Below are 27,205 nucleotides of genomic sequence, written 5' to 3' on the forward strand. Positions count from 1 at the left end.
TTTTAAGTCGGTAATAAATAGACGTACTGTGTGTGTGGAATGTACTTGTGTTAAAAACCAGTAGGGGGGCTTCTGGAATACGTTTACCGGTTTAGAAAAGTCATTGTTCCTACATATCTACTAAGGAGACTGTGGAATTGTTCCTTTGTTTGACCATATCCTTCATGGGAAAGGGACAATCACACACACATCCGGCTATGTAGGATAGATAACATGCTGTACTGTGCATAACATCTGGAGCCACCTAACACCTTAAAGATCTTTATCTGATTTAACTCCAGGTTTATCACACATTAAGGCTTTAAAGGGAACATACCATTGTGTTTTTCCACAAACCATGTACTTTACATGTTTGCTGATCTTTTTTTGTTTCTTTTAAAATACATTCTGTTTTAGATACAGTTTGAAGCCATTAGTTGCCATTCATCTCTGGACAGATTTTCATATTACACAATTCAACTTCAAAATTACAGTTAAACACAGTTGTTGTTGTTGTTGTTGTTGTTGTTGTTGTTGTTGTTGTTGTTGTTGTTGTTGATGAAAAGTACATTATGGGTGATTTCTAGTTACTAGGATAAAACATGTATGGACCATTAAAGCCATACACGTGAGTACAGATGTTTCCTTTTCCACAATGTGTATCTACAAAGTGGATTTGTTTTTCATGACAAACTTGACGCACATACTGTATAATTTGAAATGTTTTCATCAAGTGTCTGGAGTCAAATGAGACGTCTCACTTCTCCAGGTGTGACCCGGCCTGATCTCACCCTCCCAGAGTGACTTAAGATGGTGATGAAATCCTTTGCGGTAACATAGTGAGCCGATTGCGAGACGTTCTCGAAAGTTGATGAATGTATAGCTGTTTTTTAGGGCGGGGAGTGTAACACAACCAGTAACATGTTTTGATGAGTCTAATGTGGGTGACACAATTTGAAATATTTGATTGTGGGATACCTTGCACATATGTAACAACCCCCCCCGTATAGCTTCATACCCAGGTAACAATCTTCAAAGATTATAGCTGCCGTTATTTCATCTTTTTATCAAAAACAATTCCCCTGAAGAGAAAACTGAAAGTTAATTCATCCTTCTAACTCTTATTATCTCAACCAGGAGAGTATGTTTTCGGTCATGTGTGTGTGTACGTGTGTGCATCTCTGTCTGTCCACGGCTGATCTCACGTGCTGCTGGACCCACCAGTCTAATATTCTCTGTGCTCATTTACGACCGTACGCTCGTGGGCCTCTCGCGGTTGCAGTCAGTCAACGCGTTTTGAAAATCACATTGTATTGACAACATATTTGACTGACTTTTACATATCGTGGCTGTCCGCTGACTCCTCGTTATTCTTAAAACATGCAGCTGGACTGACAGATTTTGTTCAGAGGAAGCGTTAAACGGTCAATGTGAAGTGTGATGCAGCGAACAGCAGTTCAGCTGCACTACATATATATATATATATATATATATATATATATATATATATATATATATATATATATATTATATATATATATATATATATATATATATATAATATAGATAGCGTATCTGTTGCTGTTGATACGCTTGCGGTCTGGATGGAGGGCAATTGTGGGTGAGATCTGCACTCTGCTGAGTACTAATATAATCAAACGCTTCATTGTCACACAACTCCATTGTTGTACAAAAGCCAAGAAAAAAGGTATTCTTGTTTTTTAATATCTTCGAGGGAATTGCTGGAATAGATAAAATTATGTTTTTGGACTTTTCTGTCCTATCAGTAAAGTCCTAGCAATATTCACTATCCATGTCTAATAAAAATGTCTAGCTCCAAGTTATTGAATTCCATTGAGTGCTCAGAATTGGGCTCTTGGAAGCTTGTGAAGGACAAAGGCATGCTGTGAGCAGTTCCGTGGTTTAGGCCGGTGGAAAAAGGGAGGTGACTCAGGGTGAGGGGGAGTGTTCTTAGGGGCGGACCTGAGGGCCCACAAGGTTTATATAGTGTTACAGCTTCCACTCTCCTCCTGCCTTGTGTCTGTGAGCTCCTGTCTCTGCCTACCCAGCCGCTCTCTCTCTCTCTCTCTCTCTCTCTAACTCACAGTCTCTCTCACTGAGTCCCACACTCTCCAGTCACGATGAAAACCTCCAGGCAAAGCACATACTCTGTGCGTTCCTCCACCAGCAGCAAGACTCCCGGAATGTGTTTCCAGCGCTCCTCTGGCCCCGTCTACGGGGCCCCCACCATCCACGGCGGGGCCGGTGGGACCCGCATCAGCATCTCCTCGAGCAGCCGCAGCAGGCTGGGAGCCGGCATGGGAGCGGCGGGCTCCGGGGCCGGGGGCTTCTCCAGCAGCGTGCAGGTGAGCGGGAACAGCGGCGACATCATGGGCAATGAGAAGTTCGCCATGCAGAACCTGAACGACCGGCTGGCCAGCTACCTGGACACGGTGAGGACCCTGGAGCAGGCCAACCACAAGCTGGAGATCAAGATTAAGGAGGCCCTGGAGAAGAGCGGGCCTGACTTCAGGGACTACAGCAAGTACCAGGCCGTCCTGGACGACCTGAGGAAGAAGGTGAGGGGGTGGGGGGGGAGCAGACAGGAGGGAGCAGGCATGTGGTGATTTGTTAAGTGTCAACCAAAGGGAGGGAATTAGAAGATGAAACCCAGGCTGACTTATGGGATGATGAATGTTTTGAAAGGATGTGATGCAAGTAGGGTTGAGCATGAAATGTGTAAAACAAACATTCTGTTCCCACCGACCTAAATGCAACCCAATCAGTGCTGCTTGGCCCAGTGCCTGCCCACTCCGGGGGGGGGGGGGTCAAGGGGCGAGGGGTGGGACCGGAAACAGTATGGTGGAGGAATGTTGGAGCATCAGAGGGGGGTCAGAGAAACAGGAAAGCAGGGAGAAATACAAGAGAGTCCAGGGACTTGAAAGGGCCACACATACATCATGACTTTGAACTACCTGTTTTCACTTTGTTTAGCGCAACACAAACCCTGGTGTGTTGTTGGTGGGACAATGGCACCACACACTCAGTACAGTCACTGCTACTGTGTATACATTAAATAGAAGGTGATAAGGGAAGGGAGGGAGGAAAACTCAACTCACTTAATGTGAATCGAATAGTCTGAGGTGGAGCTTTTCTTGAATTTCTTTTATGAGCAATTAATCTGATAGCGTAACTAACTTCACACTTACCTGTCACGCCCCAAATACACACAAAAGATTTTTTGAACTGAAAGTAAGTGAAGACATTACACGACCCGGGAAAATTAGTTAATTATTTACGCCGGGTTTTTCCCCCACTGAATGCAAGAGGAAGAAAAAAAAGACAGTATTGACTGAAAGAGAACTGGACTGTGTGACCCTTGTCCTGCTGATGCTCTTTATTCAAAGTTATATTATACTTTGTAGAAAATGAAGTGCAGTTTCCAAATGGAACATTCCAGTTGGGCCCACTGGAGCAACACCTAAATACTGTGTGTGTGAGAGTTTCTGAACTTTTTCCTTGTGGGAGCTGCATAAATTTAGACAAGTTGACGTCAAACCTTCCTTTTGAAAATGATGACACAGACGAAATGGGCAGAAGGGGAAGGAGAACAGCCCTGGGTTCAAATTGCCTCATATTTGTTTTCTCTTTTGGAGTGATGCAAAAATCACTCAGCCCCCATCTGAGAAAACACAGACTCAAAGCGCAAAGCACACACAATCAACTACCCATGCTAACAGACACACACACACACACTCGCACACACACACACACAACCACCATCACCAACTTCCTCATGCAAATCCCCTGCCTCGGCCCTGCTGACAGGATAGATCCTGTTCCACGGCGGAGACGGGACAGTTGCTGCCTGGCAGCCGTCGATTGGCTCGTGGACTTTGTCACCTGGATGTCACCCGCTCACCGGCCCTTATCTGCCGTATCGTGACAGCTAACGCAAATACTGCAACCATCTGGTTTTCTGAAGGAGCCCTGTCGCGCTGTCCTCATTTGCACAGACATTGGCACTCTTTCCTCTCAAGCTAAACCTATTACTACTTACAGTATATCAATAAAGACATTCAACCAAGTAATAATAATATTAACTTTATTTATGTAGCACCTTTACAAACAGAGTTTACAAAGTGCTTTGACAGACAAAGCAGGGCAGTTAAACAACAGAAAGCTTAACAGAGAGGCCTAACAAAGCAAGACAAACTAAGGTCAAATTGTAACCCTGATAAAACCGTACAATAGATGAAACGATAAAACCAATCAATACAATAAAAATAAAAAACGAAGAATGGAAATTTATTTAAAAAATAAATAAATAAAATAATAATTATAATAGTAAAATAAATCAGTAAAAAGACGACGTCACATAAAAGCCAGTTAGTAAAAATGGGTTTTAAGAAATTATTTAAAAGACAGAATTTAAAAAATGAAGTGTAGGCAGTTTAAATAGCATTTGTTTCTTATATCAAATTCCCAGAATATTTCCAAGTAGCTGGTTGACTTTAATCAAAGGAACAGTGTGAAACTTTGTTGTCAGCTCTATACTGTTGGTTGTCTGTGCTGCCCGTCCTCAGTTTGCAAACCTAAATCCCCCCCCTCTTTCTTTTGTCAACAGGTGTTTGACGCCACCACCGACAACGCCCGCCTGATTCTCAACATCGACAACGCTCGCCTGGCGGCTGATGACTTCAGGGTGAAGTAAGTCCTGACCGCCGACTGTAAAGCTCTAAGCCAGAGAGCTGCGGGGCACACATGCACAATGTCGCCTTCATAACTCATCACCTTTGCATCACAGCCAGCGGAGCCCTTTCAGTTGTGTCGTAATTTAAATGTCACGGTAAACACAGCTGTGCTGAATATTGTATGCTGAGCAAATACTTAGCACATATACAGTATTTAAACATGGAGCAAATACTTACCGCATATACAGTATTTAAACATGGAGCAAATACTTACCGCATATACAGTATTTAAACATGGAGCAAATACTTACCACATATATTTCAACATGGAAATATACCTTAAAAAAAGATCGTTGGCGACCAGGTGTAGGTCCATTCAGTAGCATTGGTCATTATGTTAAACAGTTGACAAAGTTTAACAAGGGGAATGGGAGCACCTGTACCAGGCTTTGACTGTACCCTCACTGCCCTGCCATAGATATGAGTCCGAGCTGGCCATCCGCCAGTCCGTGGAGGCCGACATCGTCGGGCTGAGGAAGCTCATCGACGACACCAACATGAGCCGCATGAACCTGGAGAGCGAGATCGAAACCCTGAAGGAGGAGCTCATCCACCTCAAGAAGAACCACGAAAATGTGAGTATGACGGCAAACAACCCCACAACTGTTGTCATGTTGATTCAAAATGTGGCTAAACTTTAAAGATAGGGTAGGTAATCTTTGGCAACTAGCAAGAGTGAGCAAGATTTAAATAATTATTTAACCCTTAAAAAACCCAGCCCAGTGTGGCCAACTCTTTTCCAATGAAAGCATCTAGCAGCACTAGCTCAAAGGGTCACTAAAGTCTAGAAGTCAGCAAACACTGACAGCCCTTCTCTTCAGGCCTCATTCTAAAGCCACTCCCCCAAAATTATCATTATAAACAACGAACATGGCTATTGTTAGTACTCACATTAACTCACGTTTTTCCAGCTGCCCACTTCAAACCAGTGAAAATGGAAATGTAGAAAAAATAGCAACCTGATGAAGGTTTCCAGGGCCTTTGATAGAAACTTAAGCTGTGGTTTCGTACATTTTGTCAATGAAAGTCAAAGCTTGTATTCATGCTGCCTTCGATGTTGACATTTTAAGTCCTGCTTTCAACAAAGTCTAATGAAATCCAAACAAAAGCCTAATTTAAAAGACCTATGGACATCATGTCAGCAAGCAGCCACGCCTTTCAGAAGCCTTGAATAAATATTTGCTTACCTCTTCATAATCCCCTCCAACATCATCACTGTGTGTGTAACGCCACGACTGCAGGCGACATGTACTCAACCGCAGGGCGCTCCTGAATGCAAGCTGGAGTAAACGACAGTGGGAAGAGGGAGGTTCGTTAGGAAATCTGAAATGTCTTTTATGTGAATTTTGTGGGAAGCCTCATCGTAAAAAAAAAATGGTCCCCGTCCATATTTGGCAACGGAGAGAACACCAAAGAATTCAAATAACTAGCATTTAAGTGCATAAGCCAAAATGCAACCATTAGTTTATAGAATTACTGTGTGACCCCAGACAGAGGTTAAGATGCACCCCCTGTATATTTACCTAACCATAACGTGATTATAGTTGGAAAAGGCTAGAAGACAGAGCTAAGTCACAGCTCAATAAAAACAAGTCTTGATTCCCACACGCACTTAACATATGTAACATACTTAAATTGGCCAAATTATGTACAGGATGTAGTGTTGTTGCATAACTTAAAAGAACATAAACTTTTAGTTTTAGACAGGGCACAAACAGCAATCTCCTGTCGCTCTTTATACTACGTAACCTGACTTCCTCCTTTACTCTGGCTATAATAATGACCACGTAGTGCGTCATAGTTTGAGGTGTAGGACTACTGAAAAAGCTGCCGTATTGGAGTTGGGAGTGAGTGCACTAGATCTGTGATTTTGTCTTTGAACTCTCCTATCCACATTTATTTCTGTAGGAAGTCATGGAGATTCGCAACCAGATCGCTCAGTCAGGAGTCCACGTGGATGTCGACGCCGCTAAAGGACAAGACCTGTCTGAGATCATGAAAGAAATAAGGGCCAAGTACGAGAAGATGGCTCTGCAGAACCAGGAAGAACTCAAAACATGGCACGAATCTCAGGTAAACGATTAACAAGGGAACTATCACGTGCAAAGTCCCATTAGTGTGGTCTTAAAATTATACGTATTTCTTTAATCTCAATCCTTATTTCAGATAACGGAAGTGCAAACCCAGGTCAGCCAGAACACAGAGGCCCTGAAGGGGGCCCAGACAGAGGTGAACGACCTGCGCAGACAGGTGCAAACCATGGAGATCGAGCTGGAGTCACAGAGGAACATGGTGAGAAGCACTCAGTCAGCACACACTTCATTTACCCCAACGCACGCTGCAACGGCCAACTCAGCACTCTCACTTCAAGGCTCTCACAACGACTCTGTTGACACAAGCTTTACACTCCGGTGACCCCTCGCTATGGAGCTGTCTTCAGCGAGTTGTGTTCACTATGAATCACTTTAACCCCTTCTTTCCTTTCCCCTTGCCTATTCTCACAGAAAGCCTCTCTGGAGGGCACACTGAGGGACACAGAGATGCGCTACAACATGGAGATCGAGGCCCTCAACACCATCCTCCTGGGCCTGGAGGCCGAGCTCACGCAGCTGCGCAACAACATCCAGCAGCAGACGCAGGAATACGAGAGACTGCTCAACCTCAAGATGAAGCTGGAGGCTGAGATCGCCACGTACAGACGTCTGCTGGACGGGGAAGACTTCACGTACGTAATAAATCTTATGACAGAGTTGTCAAAACCAACCCTTCAGAAGGCAAACTATTGAATCCTTCTACAGGAACAACCTGACAATTTTGTTCTTGATGTTTCCGTTCAGGCTCCAGGACGCTCTGGAGAACCAGAAGACAGTGAAGACCAAAGTGATGACCGTCACACAGACCGTGGTGGACGGCAAGGTGGTGTCCTCCAGCACAGAAACCAAGAACCTTTGAATCCCGGAAGCAACCGCCTGACACTCCCATCAATCACCGTCACTGCATCCTAACACTCACATATGATTGGCCACAATTTATCTCCTTCCTTCTTAGTCTCAGAGCACTAAGCGCTGATGCTGCAATTTGTTTGACTTCATGGGTGTACAGCTTTTCCACGGGCCGATGAAATAAAACTGGATCAGAGGAAAACTGAATCATCTTTTATTTATTTCATCATGATTTATTTATGAGTTTGTGTCTTCACCCGCAGATGCTTAACAAAAGTTCAGAATTGGAGAGCTTTGAGCTTCTTCTTTTTTTTTCTCCCAGAGCGAAACTAATTGAAGTGATTGAATATTTCAAAGTAATTAAATAGTCCAAATAAATGCCAAACATGCTTTACGTGTCATCATCTTTGGTTTCTTTCTGTCCAGTTAAATCTGCCTGTTACACTGTGATGTTCCCACATATCAATAAAGTCCATTTCAGAAATTTATCTCGGTGTGAACATGGTGTTGTTGTTTGAAACTAAAAATGAGTTAGGTCAGATAAATCAGATTATGTGATCATGTCTTTAACACGAATAAATCTAACATAAGACAGAAGATAGTGACAGGAATGATAACAGCATTTACTCCCAATAGCAATATGTGAATTCTTGAGAATAAAATGTGTGAAACACTGAAATCTTGGCTGGTGTCTAAACTACAAATAAATGACAAACAAATTAAAAAAAATATTTTTAACCCTCTAGATCACATCCCCTGTCATATTGTGCACTTATTTAATAATATATGCAAAAAAAAACTACCAAAAAATGTATTTATTGTATAAATCCAGTCATGTATGAAATATGACGTGTGCTTACGTAAGCTAGTACCAACCAATTTCAATCAATGATGTACCATCCATCCATCAATATATTTATGTAACATTTAGCATCAAGGGAGGTGTGTGTGTGTGGTGCAGCAGTCCTCTATAGCTGCGTGTCGCGCTACATTCTAAGCCCGCCCACTTTTTAGTGGTCCAATCATACGCAAAGGTTTTAATATAAATTGCTGTTTTAACTGTATACACGGCTCAAACATTTCACAGTGGAATACGTCCCAGTACAGAAGCTAAAGACGCTCCTACTTCCTTTTCACTAGGACAAATCTGAGACTAAATCAAGCCCCAGAGTTCATGTATGATGAGCATTAGGTCATTCATTCTGGTCACTTTAGCTTGCAGTCTGTTTCCTCCCCACTTTGAAAGTTGTACTGCTACCTTTACAACCACTGTACCACAATTATCAAAGGATATCTTACTGTTGGGTTAACACCCTGTGTCAATGAGAACGCCGCTTTGCCAGAATGGGAAAGAGTGCAAATGCGGGATCACAGTGTAGAAGTACACGCAAGTGCACATTCCTGCTGGATTATTTTGTAACCTGACCGGGGTAATTCTGCTGCTTATACCGCGATCGTAGAGATGAAGGAGAGGAAATGATTGTTGCCCTGACAACTTTCAAAGGTTGTAAAATACATTCCCATACCATCATAAACCGCTGCACAATCATTTTATAGGCCTTATTTATTACTGCTGTTATTCTTTAGAAATAGTATGTACCAATGTAACCCATTCAGTTAAAGGATCAGGCCGGTGTAATTCTATATTTCACTTATTGTCCACAAATTCCATGAAAAAAAACCAGTCCATCCCTCAATACTTTCTAACATGTTTCCTAACTGCATCTAGGAAAAGTCCTCTCTTATCGTAGAACAAGTTAGGAATCCTAATTTAGGATATCATTAAGCTACTCTATTGGGTTCATATATTTGTAAATTTGACTCTGAAAGTGTCAGTGCCTCATCGCACGTCACTGCATTGGTATCATTGCTTGTCCATCTGGAGTAGCTCACCAGTCCATTCTGATCAAAGATACAGGCGGTTGGATGAATATCCTCAACATAGATACAGGCATGACAGGATGAGTGCCAATTGAAGAATGGCCTTTGCAGGACACCGCCTTGACTTTATGGATTGATTCTGTAATAGTAAGCTAGGACTTTTCCTATCTTTGAAACATATGTTAAGAAAAGACAAGCAGTTAAGATATTTTTCTGTAATGAAGACCCAGGTGAGTATTAACAGCATCACAATGCTGTATGATTTACTTAAAATTGCACAAATATAGTATAATGAAGGAACACGTTACCCAGTGTGACTCATTGATGTGTTTTTAAATGTTTTTGGAAAACAATCAAGCTCTATGGCACAGAGGAATAAGATGTATCAGGCTTTTAATACACAGTCAATACTTGTTATATAGTAGGATCATTTCTTTGTTAGTCTTTTCATGGAATCTGCTGACAATAAGATCAATATTTAGCATTGTCAGCCTTATGCTTTAAGCTGCTGTTTATCATGGTTACTATAGATACAGCTTATTTACTACACATTATTGATATGAAAATGTCAGTGTACTGTTTTGCCTCTGACTGATTTGTTCACAGTGGGTGTTTTGGGGACAAAGTCTAAGCTAGAGGACTAAAGGTACAAATGTAATATAGATAGGGGAGGAGTGGCAGGACGGAATATTGCCTTTCAGAGTGATATATAAGACCCAAAGATTCACCTCCGTCCTCTCAGCTGCCAAACCTCTTTGCGCCAGGACACACGGCTTCTCCCTCTGATTGATCAGCACACTTCTGTTAGCGATGGAGCCCATGATCAGACGCCAGAGTTCTCAAATTGTTGGTGTCCATTCGACATCCACTCCCAGACCCCTACAGATGGACAGGTCCTACGCCCACAGTGTCAGCGGCGGGGCGGGTGGCCATGGGATTAGGATCTCCACGGCGTACGGCAATCGGGTTGGCAGTAGCTTCGGGGGTGGGTATGACTACCAGTCCTTGTCCTCTGGGTCCACCTCTGGAACCCTGGCCATCACGAACGAGAAGACCACCATGCAGCACTTGAACGACCGGCTGGCCAGCTATCTGGAGACGGTGAGGAGTCTGGAGAAGGCCAAAGGCATTCTGGAGATCAAGATCAGGGAGACCGAAGAGAAGAAAGGCCCCATGGAGGGGAGGGACTTCAGCAAGTACAATGCAACCATCATGAAGCTGAGGGCCAAGGTGAGTCAATCTTTAATGATACTTGTTGCGAATCATTAATTGAAAGCAAAAAGGTTTCTTTATATTCTACCTCACCACATAGTTCGAGAGATAAATCTGGGTCTCCTGAGGTGTTCTGGTCATTTCACACTGGTGCCCAAAATCCATGTGTAAGTGGTGGAACTTTTAATTGACCAAGATCTCAATGCTATGACCACTTGCTCCCTTGAAATTGTCACATGATCTTGAAGCAAAAGCCATTCCAGCCTGAGGCACTTTTTTATTATCATACATGATGGGTTTGGCATTGAGAGTTCATGGATATCTCAGACTGATTTCGCAATATTTATTACATCTATTCACACTCTTATCTTCACCTCAGTGTCGAGCTATAAGAGATAACCCCCTTTGTTCTTTTATGACTTAGAGCATGCTATCAAAGGCAAATCTTTAATATGCACAATATAACAAAGTGAAAGTTAAAATTTGCAGTCCATTAAATTGATTGTGGGAGGATAGAGTGCCACTGCAGTTTGTTTGCATTCTACACACTGAAAATTTCAAAAGCAATTTAATTTCTTCCAGATATTTGACATGATCAAGGGCAATGCGCATCTTGCTATCGCTCTCAACAACGCAAGCCTAGCTTCTGAAGACTTCAGAATGAAGTGAGTGTTCAGCTTTCCATCCAAAATGAAACAAGCTTTCCATCCGGTGTGAACGTATCTGATAAGCGGTTTGATTTGTCAGGATGGAGTATGAGATGTCCATGCGTCAGACGGTGGAGGCCGATGTGGGCAGACTGAAGAAGCTTCTGGATGACACCAACGTTATTCGCCTGCACCTGGAGAGCGACATCGAGTCTCTGAAGGAAGAGTTGATCAACCTGGGGAACAACCACAAAGTGGTAAGGGACACTGGTCAGAAATTATTTGTGTTGACGACAACTGCATTTGGCTTAATCCAACTAAACGATGGAATAGCAATTCAAAGAGACATTATGGCAATCAGTTTTTTCCCTTAACCTCCTTGCACCGGATAACCCCTCCAACCTTGTTCAGGAAATCACTCCCTGACTATTTCCCCCCCTCAACAGGATGTTGCTGAATTGCATGCCCAGATCACCCAGGTTGGCGTCCGTGTGGATGTTGACGCTCCTAAAGGACAGGACCTGGCCAAGATCATGGAGGAGATGAGGGCCAAGTATGAGAAGATAGCCCTGAAGAACCAGGAGGAGCTTAAAATGTGGCATGATTCTCAGGTAATTCGTCAATGCCAAGATTTCTTTAGGTTAACAAGCTCTGTTTGTTAAGTACCTATTCTATGTACTATTAGTATTTTATCTTGTGTCCAGATCACAGAGGTGCAGGTCCAAGTGACTGAGAGCTCAACAGCTCTGAAGGAAGCCATGACTGTGATGTCAGATACTAGGAGGAAGTATCAGGCAATGGACATTGAAATGCAGTCCGCACTTAGTCTGGTAAGAACATTTGTGCTCAGTGATCAGGGCATAATTATCATACAGATATGTCATTCCGTGCATCAATCGAACACGCTTTTTCTTCGCCTCTTGACAGAAAGCGTCCCTGGAGGCCACCCTGCGTGACATCGAGATGCGCTACAACATGGAGGTGGAGAAATACAACGTGATCATCCTGAGGCTGCAGGAGGAGCTCACTCGCATCCGCACCGACATCCAACACAGCACAAGGGAGTACGAGCACCTGCTCAACATCAAGGTGAAACTGGAGACTGAGATCGCCGAGTACAGGAGGCTGCTGGACGGCGAATCAGACTTTACGTGAGTATGAGGAAGAAACGGGAAAAAAAACCTGCTCGTTCATACCTTTGCTATAAGCCAAACATGCATTGCTCTGCATTGTGAGCTGAAGGATATTACAGCTTTGGTCATCTCGGGGAGGCTTTTGCAAAGTTGATTCAAATTAGCTGCATGCAAACATGGAGGGACGCTGATATGGAAAGTAGTAGTTCATCCATCAAAACTCTTCCCATGGCTCTAATTTCAACTGCTAAATTGTATGTGGATAGACCAGATAAGCTGAAGAACCAGTATATATTTGATGCAAAAATAGTGTCATAAAGGATCTAATTACGAGTACTACTTTTAGTTTTACTCATTACAAATAAACAACCTTGTATTGATTTTGCTGTTTTGTTCACTTTTACAGTCTAGAGGATGCAGTTAATTCAAAGAAGGTCCAGACCAAAGTGGTGACAGTCACTCAGACTCTGGTGGATGGCAAAGTGGTATCAGAGAGCAAGGACATCAAATCCAGTGAAAAGGTTGCTGGTGATTAAAAACTGATTTGGGGGGACCCCTTTGTAGCAAAAATAAAATGAATATGAAGAATACCATTCTGTCTGACTGTTTTTTTTAAGCTTTGTGTTGAGGAGCAAACAATCATTACAAAATGTCACAAAATGTAACAAAACCACTTCAGTCAAGACAGCTGTTCCCCTTCCAGTCTTTATACTAAGCTACGCTAACCAATCAATCTTCTCATCTAACCCTAAAGAAAAGAGAGCAAATGTTGTTATTTTTTATAATACACCTTAAACTAGTATATCAGTTACAGACTTTTAGAATGTGATAATGAAACACAGAAATATAGAAGCTGAAAATGATCCTATATCATTCTACAACTTCAACTTGCACACATACAGTAAGTTGACTTCCCCATTATGCACATAAAACACTAATGGCTGCCCCCCCCCCCCCCCCCCCCCCCCCCCCTCCCTTCCCCCACACACACCCAAGTCTGCTGTTTGTGCGGGAAATTCTTCCAGCTTCTGAGAAATTCACATTCTGACCTGCAGTTCCTAAGCCCTGTCTCGTAAAAGCCAGGAGGCCCCTATTCCCATGCCTTGTCCAAGCAGTGCTTTGTCTCTGTTTTCTGTTTATTTATGTTCACATTAGTCAGACTGGTTCCTGTGTGATACGACCTCTTTTGGTCTCGGATGAATCGCTGCATAACTTAATCATAAGTTGTGGGGAGCAACAGATTTGGGTAATTGGCTGGGACATTTTTGGACAGCTTATGTGCTTGAACTCAACCTTTAGCAATCAATCCACTATTCATCATCACAATGTCATGTTTTTTTTTAAATATTCAATTGCAACATTCCACAGACAGCCTCATTTATCATTCTGCCAGATCTGTTTCAAAATTGGTTTCCCAACTGCATTTGACAACAAGTAAAAGTTTCCTAATTTGTGCCAGTTTCCCTACGGCTGTTATGTAAAGTGTGTGTGTGTGTGTGTGTGTATGTGTGTGTGTGTGTGTGTGTGTGTGTGTGTGTGTGTGTGTGTGTGTGTGTGTGTGTGTGTGTGTGTGTGTGTGTGTGTGTGTGTCAGTCTCACTGTCAGTTGTTGTGGGTGAAGTCGTAAAGCTGTCGTCCCTAACACTCTGAGCCTTTGTTGCAGCTTTGGCTCTGCCACCCTCTTCAGCCAGACAGAGGCTGGGCAGACTAGCCCAGAGAGACAGGGAATTCAGAGAAAGAATAGAAAAGAAGGGGACTCTGGACTGACGGATACAGGAGATAGATGAGATAGGACAGAGGACACCAGTGCATGTCTCTGCTTAATGCCTGTAATTCCTCGGTCCCCTCAGAGAACTGGCTAAACAATACCTTTCTCTCTGCATGGAGAGAGGAGGCCCTCTGAGGGTTCACTTTGCTTTGTCATTAATCACTAAAGAGTCGAAGCAACCCAAGTAAAACTGGATGCTGCAACGAGGCTAAAAACAGCTCCAGCATTCACTCAGCATTTTCGTTATGGCTTATTGGCAAATGTGTTTTCACTCCCAACTTGTCAAGTACCGACGTTTGATCAGTGGCCCTACGCTTCAAACTATGACCCTAGGTACCCCTCCAGTTTTGAACGTTGCAGGGACGGCGTGTAGGTTTTACACGCATTCAGTCTCCCTTTTCAAAATAAAATTTGAACGTAGGTTTACTTACTTTTGGAAAAAAAAATACTTCGTTAGATTTAGGGAAAAATCGTGGTTTGTGTAAAAATAAGTAAGTTTGTTACGTAAACGGCGTTGCGTAAACAGCATTACGTAAGTTACGTGACAAAACTAAATTAAACTAAACTAAGTCAATGTCGAGAGAAATGTTGCCCCCCCCCGCCCCAAAAAGAAAATTCTGAATAAATTTGACATGAACTCCACATACTAAGTGTTGCAGGCGCATTGCATCATCCGAACCGCCTCCTTTTTCAAATTTAGATCCTTTTATTTAACGTTAACGAGAAGAGGCCTGTAAAGGTTTATCAGCAGCTATCATGAGTATAGATAAACAGTTTTAGCTGGAGCGTAGGAGCTCATTCAGAACTGAGTCAGAGGCCACTGTTTCATCTCATTCTCCCTTTTCCCCCAGTAAAATACTTTACAGGCTTAGCATAGATAAACCGTAAATCATCTCTCACTCTCTCTCGTTCTGTCGCACATAAACACACATTCTTGATGTTCCCCTCTACTCCACACATCTGTTAGGTGTGTCGGGTGTGAGTCAGACCAGTGCTCCCACTGGGAGCAAAACAGGGGGGGAGGGGGGGTTGAGGGAGCAGTGGTGGATGGAGAAGGGTGTGGTGTGTGTGTTTTTGTGTCTAAGGACAAGTTTGGGAGACGTGAGGACACCCAGACCGAAGGGCAGGATAAAATAAGGGTAAAGTTAGTGGAGAGAAATGGAGGCAGTGAAGGGAGAGAGAAAAAAACAAATCACTAAAAAAAGCTGCAGGAGATTCCCTCTGATTGTCAGAATAAACACTCAACCACAGGAAGTGTTCCCAATCAAAGGCTGCAATCAAAAGCCAAATGGTGGCTAGTAAATTATCTCAACTCGTCAAAATGAGATCTTTGGCCTGTTGCAACATCACAGAACATGACAGAGTAGTAAAGATACTAAAGATTTCACCTGAAATGACTTCTGGGAACACAAAACTTTCTTTTTTTACAGTTACTGGAAGTCTCGCCAGTATTTTGAGCTACCAATGTGCGTAAGAGGGGTGGAATTCCCGGGCAGTGGAGAGGTGAATGGGGGGGGGGGGGGGGGGGGGGGAGGAAGAAACTGAAAGAGAGTGAAGGATGAAAGGTGGCAAAACAGAGAGCAAGAGATGTGGAGGAGGAGGAGGAGGAGGAGGCGCAGGGGGCAGATTAAGTAAGAACAGAACTGGGCAGTGTGCCATCCAGCCACCGGTTTCTCTCCCCATTTTCATTTTCCAGTCCTGTAGAGTGGGCAGGAGAGAGAGAGAGACAGAGAGAGAGACAGAGAGGGAGAGAGAGAGAAATGGAAATCCAAACCCAAACTGAAGCTGAGTTGGCTGAACCCGACGAATGACTCATTTGTCTGGTTTTCTGTGGAAACTAACCGAAAAAGAACTCTGTGACCAGAAAGTCGCAGGCCGTACACCCACAAGGAGCGAAATAATTACCGGCTACGGCTCTGCTAAAAATACAGCGGTGCGATGAACCAGGCCTGAAACAACTGCTGCAGAAAGAACATGCCGAAGCTGAGTTCAACGAGTTAAATGCTTCATCTTCGTGACAGAGCAGCGTTCGTCTTTTCCTTTCGGACAAGCTGCCTTTTTCGAATTTTGGTTATCCCCAGTGGTTTCATGAACCTTGGCATTTTTTTTTCAATGAGTAACTAACTCACATTCCAGAGCAAAGGGTAAATGATTAAAACTGCGTGTGTGCTGCTTTGTTAAATGATAGAGAAGTTTTGAGGATACAGTGTGATAACAGATTTCTGTTCAACTGTCATGCAGATCAGGGCACAGCTGATACGGGCTTGTAGCACCAATCCATACAGGATAACACGAGAGTATGCTACGTCACCGATTCATGATACTGTGGTCAAAGGACACAAAGGACAGAGGAACTGCCAACAATACTATTTGCATCTGGGCGGAATAGCCAATGTGGTTATTTACACCTGGGTGTGGCAGAAACAAGCACCCAGGTGTCCATAGCCAAATATGCAATTTGCAGCCGACCCAGGCACACATTAGACACTGCATGTGTAAATGTAGCCTATAGGTTATGTTTGTTTTTCTTTTGTTCCTTAAACATAACCAAACTGAGACTCAAAAATGAAAATTATATTAATAAGAAAAAAAACTGAAAATAAAAAGTCAACTAAGTAAAAATAGAGCCCCTTCAGTGTAGAACCTGTTTGAGCAACTAAACTACTAGGTTTAGGAAAACATTCTGGTTTAAGTCTAAATGAGTACATTTGTCATGCTTGTTAGGTAGCTTACATACGCGGTTAAGTACATAGGTTACATAAATCAATCAAACTTCCACAATTGTTTCCACACAGTCCTTACGCTCACTTGTAGTGGTCTTGATGAGGAGTTGATGATAAGTGGATTATGGAAACGCCTTTGCCGACTAAAGTCTGACCCAGCGAACATTTATCACACATGACTGATCAGCTGTTTCATGTTGTTTTTGTCTCTGGACAGCATGATCAATACAAGCTAACATGAAAGAACAATTAAAAATTGCCTGTTTGAAACAAACTCCAACTTCTAATAAAACTATGACATAGCCGAGTTGATTCGCTTTAAACCAGTTGATGGACACGTGCCTAATTCCTTGCCTAATAGATTTGCAGACTTCTACAGACTTCTACAGACTTTTATGCAGTAAAAATATCTTAAACTATAATTTCAGATTCTTTTAGAAAAGATCTTAAGCAGCTTCTGTTGACGGAGTCCAGCTCTATGTAAATGAGGTATGATGCAGTGTATGAAAGCAGTGCAGAGCGTTGTTTTTGTAAACCTTGTTTTTATTTCTTTTCCTTCCTTGGTTTTCTGCTATTTCTTGTTCGGAAATGATATTCTTTCTTTTAGACATTTTAAAACTACTGTTCGGTAATTGGTTGCAAGCACACACATCTGTCATTAATTTCAATATTAGCTGGGTTCCCTTTACATGCTTTCAGGGGCATATTATGCAATCCATAAAGTAAAGTTAGGCCTAACCCCTCAGGGCATGTCAAAATGACCTGATATGACTTCACTGCGATGACAATGAGTCTGCTTAAATGTTGGTAGACAATTCTGTCTACCAACCAATTCTGCCCTCCCAAAACATTGGTAGGGACATGTGACCCTCTCTCATATCCTCTCTAAAATAAATAAAAATGATAAAAAATAGAATGTCTTTTTACAGGGTAGGAACTCTGTGATTTTTTAATAATTCAAAAATGCTCATGATGCCAACTGAGGACAATAAAGTGGGGTTGAAGAAATGAAATAAATTAAAACCATTATTTTCATAACAGCCATGGCCATTTGTACAGACTTCTTTGTTTCTTTATCAATTATCTTTATCAAAGTCAATGCACTTACTGCAGGATGCTGTTCGAGAGGGAGTTCTAAATATAGAGATGGTTTGGGAGAATTTGTTTTTTTGACGGGAGGAATTTCCATCACAGGAAGGGAGAGTCTGTGTACAAAGAGCTGCAAAGGTTGGAATGACCATAATTCCAGCATGCCCATGAGGGGTGACGCATGGTCACATATACACACACATACACGCAGTTCAAAGACACACACACAGGCACACCTGCATGCTTCATCTTCATGCCCTGAGCTGTGATACAAAAGGCCGGTGTAACATAATCTTGACGAAGCTTTGTCTTGTTTCCCCACATGAAATCTAAATCTTAGTAGATGAGGCAGAGAGTGAGAATGAGGAAGACAAGGGGTGTGACTTTGGGAACTAAACTTTTCCAACTTTGTTTTTTATGTCCACCCTGATCTCCTAAAAATGTTCCACTACAACAAAACTGCATTGTCATTTACACTTTGAGGTAAATGTTTTTTTTCTACCGGATTGCGTTTCTTTATGACAAATATGTTTCTAATCATAGTCCGTGAAAGCCCACATGTTGGGGTGGATGGATGGCTCAAACAAACACAGGACTTTCACCCAGGAGACAGCTGTAACAAACATACTTATTTTAATCCAAACCCTGTTTTCTTTTTATAACTAAACCTAACCAAGTAGTTTTGTTTGTTTTTCTTTAACCACATTTTTAAAACTGCAACCGTAATCCCTGAGAAAATACATTTCCCCCAAAACTTAATTGAGAATGCAGTTTGGTTGCATGGGAACGTGTCATATTCAGCTCCATTCTGTCTTGTGAATAAAAAATGAGAATAGATAAGCACTAAATAACTTAATGTATGCACTGATTGGCCCATCAAATATCCAAATATAAATACTGTAAATTGTAAAATTCCTAATACGGTAGCGATATAATTGTATGTGCTTATTTGCTTAAAACAAAGAATTAACTACCAAATACACAGTTTATACCCGGTTTTAGCTCATTGCTTTGGTTCTCCAGCCTGATGTGAACATTACCTGCACTACGCAAAACAGATTGGCTCCTGTTTATGTTGAGCATTAGCATGCAAAAGATCAACATTATATTGTATTGGTGAAAACCAACCCAGAGCCACATGGAGAGTGAATATTGAACTTACTCCAGGTGGCCTTGTAAGATGATGCTGTTCTTCTTTATGTGTAAGTAAGTGGTGATTTGCATACTTGTTAGCCCAAACAATTTGATTAGATGTATTTCTGTGAGTTTGTCTTTCTGTGATAACGTTGACCTTGTTCATTGTCTTAGTGTGCATGTTTGCATGCTGACATTTGCAAATCAATATCAAAGTACATCTTAGTCTGATGGGAATGTCGTTGGTTTTCAGGTATTTGGTCTTAAACCAAAGAATTGAAGTAATCAAAATTTTCCCCTGATGATGGCGCTAGATGAAACCAAAGGATCCCCAACGTTTTAACAAACCCGAGGAAAACATGTACCAAATGTCATGGCAATCCATCCAGTAGTTGTTGAGGTATTTCAGTCTGGACTAAAGTGGTGGACCGACCAACCTACTTGGAGGCACACTGCCAAACAAAGATAAAGAACATAGATTTTATTTACGGGCAAAATAAATCTAGTCGACAAACATACAAAAGCTATGCAGATCACAATGTTAGTGTGTAGTGGGGTCGTGGTCTCTCTCCTTGTTGTCCTTCAGTCTTCACATGGGGCTGTTAAATGCTGGTGATCCCAAATAGTGGACAATTCGATCTGAGGAACCCGATTCCATTGGTTATGAAACAAAGGATCATTCCATTCGGTCTAGGGGGAGCTGCATTTCTGACTTAACATAAAATTGCTTCGTTTATCCCAATAGATCATGATATATAACCTATTCTAGTCTATTTATAATACTGTTAATAAAAAACAGAACATAACTCATGTGCTTTCAATCAATCTCCTTAGTGTGCGTGAATAAAACACCGTGTAGACATCTAAATCTGCGGCACCACCGTTTGCAGCTTGACTTGACATTCCCTTCAGTCTGTAGATTGCCCCAATGGGGCAAAAATGGAATCGGGACCAAAAGTTCTGATTTACAACAACAAAAGCAGGCGGGCCAAGAAACCGTGTCTCTCCACAGATCTCCTCCTCTTAGTTTCAGTAATACGGACAGTCCACACACAAACACACAGCAAACAGGTTGTCGATTATTGTGAGGCAACAGCTAAAAGATAGACACAAGTATCTTGGACAAACATGTTGTTTAAAGATTAAAAAGAAGGGGATCAATGACCTTTTTTTTTTTAAATAGATGATTCGATGATAGGCAAGACTTGACCTCAGCAACACTGACTACCCAAACATAGAAACAGATAATTTAGCTTTTTTTTTTTCGGTCAGAGCATTTGATTGTATTTAATGCTGTCGGGATGTAATGGTAATTTTAACAAACATTACCAAAAAATGGTTTCGAAGAAAATAACCAACTCTAGCTCTAAATACAGGGAAGATATGCACCCAGTTACCCAACAGAAAAATCCCAAATCGGTTCCCATGTCACTGTGACAAAGCACCTGAGCAAAATTATGTGGTGTTTTCATGTAGTTGGCGGTCAAGAGAGATTAGAGAGTAGGTTGTTGCATTAAAACACTCTGAGCAGCTCATTGTTTGTTGTTCTTAGTAAAAGTCCTTGGTCTTGCCCCGCATTCCTCTCATGAAGAAAATCTCTTTCAAACCTTTTACTTGCTCATATATTCTCAGGACATCATTGTCTACCCTGAATGTTTTGGGGGGTACTTGGGTGTCTACTGAGTGGGAACAAGCTCAAAGACCCGGAGAGAAAACGAATAGCAATTCCATCTTACTTGCTGATGGTTGTACAGTTGTGGGGCAAAGGTTAGGGCCATTCAGGGATACTGTTGCTCTCTGTTTACTCGGTTGCCACGGTGACACAGTGACGAAAGAGCTCTGTCAAATTGTATGCTGCAGCCATAGCAACAGAGTCCGAGTAGAAAGGACGTTCCCATTCAAATGGACAGAGCAGGATGGTCGGAGCGGCGGCCATTTTGAATGTGTACCGTTGCCATTGGGACCTTTGTACCTGGCTAACTTGCGTATAAACTAAACCGACTTCAGGGCCATCTCCATAGCTGCGTCGGCTCTCTTCCCTGACGAGATGCTACAACACTTTACTGATGTGTGCTCTCACCATAACAACTAACAACAATCGGCATTTTCTTTTGCACAAGTCAAACGACCATGGAAAACAGCTTGATGTCCGTTCTACTACTATTTTAGTTCATTGGCTCCAGCAGCAGACTTTTGGGGTTAGTTTTTGCAGAGCAGAGAAAGAATCATGTGCCTAACAGCTGGACAGGAGAAGTGAATAGTGGATAATGATGCTCTCTAAAATCATGCAATTTCTTTAGTTTTTGTTTAGTGTCTCTACCGAATGCATTCTGGATATGTAACTGGATCTATTTAAGTGCATGTGTGTGTCCTATCTTGTCTTTTCGTGTCTGCATTTGAGTCCAATTGCGCGTAGCGGTCCACCTACAGTGTTAACAGAGGCCAGCCAGTGTCTGTCATCGCAGCAACACCTCCCTTGTGACCTCACAAGGATGCATCACAGTCCTCTGCGGACCAGTCATGCAAGAGAGCTTCTTAACTCCTGAAGTAGATATACACACACACATCAACGGCCCTATAACTTTTGTTCTTAGGGTCCCAAATTCTAGTTTCTGGTTATTATGTTAAAAGCTTGACGTTGGAATCGTACTTTAGATTTGTGTGAACCGCGTAGGACTCCGCCCAGCCGGGTCAAGCATTAACATCTTGCAACAACTTGTGGTAAATGTCCACCCTTTCCCCTTCTCTTTAGCACATCCTCCCCAATGGAAGCGCCGTCCCTAAGGGAGCCCCTTTTAGGGATGACTAACAGACAGGAAGTGCCACAGTTTGTACGCTCACTGTACAGGATGTGCTGCTGGATTTCAGCAAGTGCTACAGGGCAGCACGCTCTTCTCTCCCACGTGACTTTCATTTCTGAGACACACGAGGGACAGTTCATATGTGAATAATAGCTAGTGTCTACATCTATTTATCGGCTGCAAATATTAGCACTTCACTCCCCCCCGTGGAGAAGCCCAAAAGTCTAATCACAAGACACAACGAAGCAAATCCAATTCTTAGGATGCCTTTCCCTGGGGGGGAGAAAAAAAAAATCCTCTGTTTGAATCCAAATTTAATCACCGGGATCATAACTATTCTCTTCATCTCCAAAACAGCCCTTTCTCAGACACCCAGTGCATGCCGATGAATTTTGCCAGCGGTAGGTCAAGCAGCAGTAACACAGCTCCGTGCTGAATCCACAGACTTCTTCCAGCTGGCTTATTCAGCCCTCCTGATTACTGGGATATGACCAAAAAAGGCCTTTCGCTGCTACTGGGAACCCGGCCCTTCTTCTGTCACCCACACAGAGTCGGACTGTTGCAAAATTCTGCTCGAAGGTCAACAAGGGGGGTGGGGGGGCTTTGGTAAGAACGAACGAGAGAGACAGGAAGATAGCAGCGGTTTAGCATTTGAGCACACGCACATGAGCCTGTGACCTTTGAAAGCAGGTAAACAGTGAGACCTTTCCGTCATTTTCGACACAGTGCGTGTACTTATTAACTAATCCACCTGATACAGGGCAGGGAGTGCGGGAACAAGTTATTTTATCTGCCCTGGCAAACATTCATGGCCCGGGAGATTACCACATGACAGCTTTACGGGAGAGTAGCCGTAGCACATGAAGAGTTACGGGGTTAACTGGGGTTACGCTAAAAAATGGCCACTGATATTCTCCTACGGCCAATGCTCCCTCTAATCACACTGTGCAAACAAATCCTTACAGTAATGAGGCGAAACTTCAAACGAGTGAGGAAATTAGTTTGAATCGCAGCAGACAGCTTGATCACAGCATACATTTTTTCAAGTCTTGGCTCAAACGCCGTGTTGTTACGTAAGCAGACTAAATAGTCTGGTCTTCCTGTGGTCTTTGGGGAACACTTTGTGCTTCTGGACACATAAAGGACTATGTAAGGGGGGACTCCTGCAGTGATCTCATTTTCAAGGCATCTTTGATGTTTTGTCCTGACTTCACAGAGGCCTCTGTGAATGCAGGCCAACCTCGGGTATGCAGAGGTTGGCCTCACCTCTGCATACCCGCAGATCATCACATCCTCGTCTGTGCTCAATTTAGTGAAGAACAAACCTTCCTTATAAGAGCAGAGAGGAGAGTGCAGCTTCCCTACCGGGGAGAGCGTGAAAGGAATAACCTTGTGTTCTGCTTGCTACTGACGCCAAACATGTGACTCCAAGCGTGAAACAAATATGGCAGCGTTGACACTTTTGGGTTTGATGCACAGTGACAGATGATCAGCCTACTTTATGTTTAAGCCACCAAAACTCAAAAAAACAGAACCACATGGGTGATGCAAAAACCGACAGTGCAGAAGAAAAGTACACTTTTTCCCATTGATCTACATTGGGAAAGAGACGTCTGTAACTCAGTGGATCATTTTTTCTCAATCAACTTCCCAGTACGAACACTTGAGTAGCCTCTATTTAAATCAGCTCGCAAAAGTTGTAAAATGCACTAAAGGCCAAATCCAGAGTCATTTTTTTGCTGCTGTTCATGTGAATGAGTCCGATAACAAGGGCTTGGAGGCGGGGTTAAGCGGTGCTCTTGTTCTATGGGCCCATGGGAGGAAGAACACCCGAATATCTGGGTCATTTTAGTTTTGGCTCCATGAGCCACTGAGCAACTTTCATAGAAATGAACAGGAGCTGTATACATCTGCGGACAACTCCCCAAAAATGAAGCCAAAACATCTCGATCGCTCCCTGGTGGCTGGCTGCAATATTGGGCATAAGTCCCACTCCGTCCATGTTAGCAGATGGGACATCAAATACAATTTTCCTAACAAATGTTTGTGTCAGTTTAGGTAGTTCTTATCATGCTGATGTATGTTCAAGTGTTCACTTTTTTGTTAAATTGATTAGTTATTTGCTGCATTAAAAAAAAGGTGTGATGTCATGACTGACAGCTGTAATTCTCTCTCGCTCCCAAGCTGTGGCCGTGCTCGACTCGCGATTGGTCCGAGCGAGTGTTTGTCAGCTGCTGTTTCCATGTCGGGACCCAGAGTTGGGTCACAGGAGATTTTATTCAGATCGCCAGTTCACCTTTTGACCACATGAGGGAGCCTGAATGTTCGTATTGTTCTGATACTTGTAGCCTACTTATAACATTGAATTTTGTTTGTTTGAAGAGAGGGAAGAAAACAAGAGCCTGGAATTGCATTAATTTAGTTGATTTAACATGTACTTTTCAATTATACATGCATTAAACAAACGTTTTTTCGAACGTATATATGTCTTCTAAACGACTGGTTTACCTAATCAAGATTATATTAGGTGATGTGCAGATGACCGTAAAAATGGTCGGAAACTTTCATTCAGGCACAATTTCTCTCTTCTCAGGATTTATAGTTAAGGACTGTTTTGAATTGTTCCGCGATGATTTGTCATTTTTAAAAAGCAAGTCACCAGAAAAAAACTTCTTTGGTCTCCACCAACTCCTGACGGACATATCTAACTCTTTAGACACTAAATGATCCACTATGTTTGCCAGATAGTCACTAATATAGATTAGAAGAAATGTTAAAACCAATTAACATTAACGTAATTCGCAATTCAAATCTCTAAGCGACACCTTCCACGTCGGATCACATTTTTTAGTTTTGCCCCGCTCACATTGAGCCGCTACTGGATCTCTTTCTGTTTGTTGTCTTTACTTGAACATTAGTTTAAGGGCGAGGAGCCACTTAAACCTTTTATTTTGTGTCTGTTATTAATTATGCTACAGGTATTACCACCATGTCTGGCTTTTCTCTCATTCATCTTCATCACTGGACAGGATTATCCTGGGAACATTTCTTTTCAAACCGGTCTCCACACTACATTAAAAACCCCTTAAATCCCAAAATTGGTGCACTCACAGCTTTTCCTTTATCCCGTGAATTGTCAAGACAAAAAAGACATTTGTTTAAACCAAAGACACACACACAACAATGGGACCTCGTATAATCTGGAGGCTTGATAATGCCGACCTAAATTAAAGATGAGATCACCGTCTTCTGTCTCCAAACAGCAGAGGAGAAGCCCAGTCCAAAGGCCCGGGCATGTCGGACGACCACAGACCCTCGTGTCAAAAACACCAGGGATTGCAAAAAAGTCAAATCAGCTTGGTCTCCTGGCAACAGAAAAAAAACACCTGTCTCAAAGAGAGCGTTAGTTTGTCGATTATTTAAACAATAACAAGAATGTTTGGGAAATCTTTCCAAAGTGGTGATGTCAGTTTGTATAACTCAGAATGGCATCACTGTGTGATACTATAATCCCACCGGCTTTCCTTGACCGGAGGGGTTCACACGCCACCTCTATGTCCACAGGTGATGTAACCCACCAACATGGCAGCTGTAAAAGCATTTTTCAAGGTAGTCAGAAACAGTCGGTATTAGAGTCAAATCAGGGATAAATAAATGTGAGGCTATAAAGGGGACATCTAATTCCTCCTCTCTCTGATTCATGACTTTCTTCACTTCCAAGCAGAATATGAACCCAGCGGACATTTCCATGAGCCAGACCTCCGGAACACCTCATGAGACCTGTTTTTTGCGTGCCAAGTTTGTGAGGGGGAAAGAAAAAAAAAAGCAGAGAAAGAGGTTTAGGAGTGGAAGACAAGAAGCGAGAGAGTTAGAGAAAGTGTTGAGATAAGGCAAGATATAAATGTGGCAGCAGTCAATTAAAGTGACTTAGTGCCACGGTAAGCCTTTCACTTGAACGGCCTCCGATGATGCACGATGAACTGGCAAACACGTTGTTATCTCTGCGGGGATTCGCCGTGAAGCCACTCAGCAACACGGCGACGTCGTCAGAGCGTGTGGGAGATTACACGCATGTGAGGACAACAAGGTGGACAGCACTCTCATATCCGCCAGCTCCACCCTGTGTCCTAAAAGATGACCATGTCTTCATTTGAACCTTTATTTATCCAGGATGATAATTGGTGCTGGCCCCTGGTAGACTTCAATTAGTTGAAGTTACGGCCACATATTATCAGTGTTTACTGAGCTTAAAAACACTTGATAGACAGGCTATGCGAAGAAGACATCATCAAGGCATGTAGGCATTTATAATATATTTGTTGTCTTCTATTTACATTTTTGGTGCACACAGCCCTCTGTCAAGAGAAAATGGTTCATAACGTGTCTTTTAAAATGTTTAAAGTGTTGTAGAGATGCCGTATAAGGCTCAGGTGGGGACCTGTCAATCACAAAGTAGCCCCGCTCTAAAGCATACTCCTCTTTATGGTCTGTTTGACTCTAAGTGGACCATCATTTACTAAATGAACATCATGCTGTATTGAAGAAGACTTGAAACTAGAGATTGAGACCATAAACTCATGTTTACAATGTTTGCTGAGGTAATAAATCAAGAGAGAAGTAGAGTCATTTTCTCATAGACTTCTATACAACCAGACTTCTTTTTGCAACCGGAGGAGTCGCCCCCTGCTGGTCAGTAGAGAGAATGCAGGTTTAAAGCACTTCCGCTTTGGCTTCACTCTTCAGAAGTTGCCACCTGGTTACACAAAAGACAAGACAGTGGTATTGATCTCCTTCTGTAACTCTCCGCAAGAATGCAAAAAAGCACATTTCCCCAAACGTTGAACTATTCCCATCAACAAGAAATGAGCACAAGGGCATTATTTCAAGCAGCCGTCCTCAGCATTGTATCCTCATTCAACCCAATGTTAGCGTATGTGTTTCACATCAAATACGAGATAATTTCCTTCGATGCAACAGACCAGGCATTACCTTCATCATTTTGTCCGTGATCTTGTCAGAACCCACAGTAAGTCATACTCCTGAGTTTAAAGGCTAGCTGGTTACAACTGCAAAACTACTGAGTGCCTTTGTCCGTCATTTTTATGTGGCGGTAAATCAGCTGGGTTTGTCTGCCTGTTCTGTG

General features: G+C 42.5%; 2 protein-coding genes across 2 annotated transcripts; both read left to right on the forward strand.

The window, feature by feature from the left end:
- The first annotated feature begins 1,994 nt into the window (after positions 1–1,994).
- krt18a.1 (keratin 18a, tandem duplicate 1) lies at positions 1,995–8,163 on the forward strand. The gene is made up of 7 exons (XM_068732650.1): positions 1,995–2,558; positions 4,607–4,689; positions 5,152–5,308; positions 6,642–6,806; positions 6,900–7,025; positions 7,238–7,458; positions 7,571–8,163. The coding sequence occupies exons 1-7, from the start codon at positions 2,121–2,123 to the stop codon at positions 7,683–7,685; spliced, it is 1,305 nt and encodes a 434-aa protein (XP_068588751.1). The 5' UTR covers positions 1,995–2,120; the 3' UTR covers positions 7,686–8,163.
- Positions 8,164–10,285: 2,122 nt separating this feature from the next.
- LOC137889645 (keratin, type I cytoskeletal 18-like) lies at positions 10,286–13,138 on the forward strand. Its single transcript, XM_068733602.1, has 7 exons — positions 10,286–10,786; positions 11,351–11,433; positions 11,516–11,672; positions 11,862–12,026; positions 12,120–12,245; positions 12,343–12,566; positions 12,955–13,138. The coding sequence occupies exons 1-7, from the start codon at positions 10,367–10,369 to the stop codon at positions 13,082–13,084; spliced, it is 1,305 nt and encodes a 434-aa protein (XP_068589703.1). The 5' UTR covers positions 10,286–10,366; the 3' UTR covers positions 13,085–13,138.
- The last annotated feature ends 14,067 nt before the right edge of the window (positions 13,139–27,205 follow it).

Source organism: Cebidichthys violaceus, unplaced genomic scaffold (genome assembly GCF_023349555.1).
Source record: "Cebidichthys violaceus isolate CVI_PGR_0920_01 unplaced genomic scaffold, fCebVio1.0.p SCAF_6, whole genome shotgun sequence".
Classification (NCBI taxonomy): Eukaryota; Metazoa; Chordata; class Actinopteri; order Perciformes; family Stichaeidae; genus Cebidichthys; species Cebidichthys violaceus.

Coding starts and splice junctions, on each gene's coding strand:
- krt18a.1 (XM_068732650.1), top strand. CDS start 2,121: ATGAAAACCTCCAGGCAAAGCACATACTCTGTGCGTTCCTCCACCAGC. Junction 2,559..4,606: donor TGGACGACCTGAGGAAGAAG/GTGAGGGGGTGG, acceptor TTTTGTCAACAG/GTGTTTGACGCCACCACCGA. Junction 7,459..7,570: donor CTGGACGGGGAAGACTTCAC/GTACGTAATAAA, acceptor GTTTCCGTTCAG/GCTCCAGGACGCTCTGGAGA.
- LOC137889645 (XM_068733602.1), top strand. CDS start 10,367: ATGGAGCCCATGATCAGACGCCAGAGTTCTCAAATTGTTGGTGTCCAT. Junction 10,787..11,350: donor TCATGAAGCTGAGGGCCAAG/GTGAGTCAATCT, acceptor AATTTCTTCCAG/ATATTTGACATGATCAAGGG. Junction 11,434..11,515: donor TCTGAAGACTTCAGAATGAA/GTGAGTGTTCAG, acceptor TTGATTTGTCAG/GATGGAGTATGAGATGTCCA.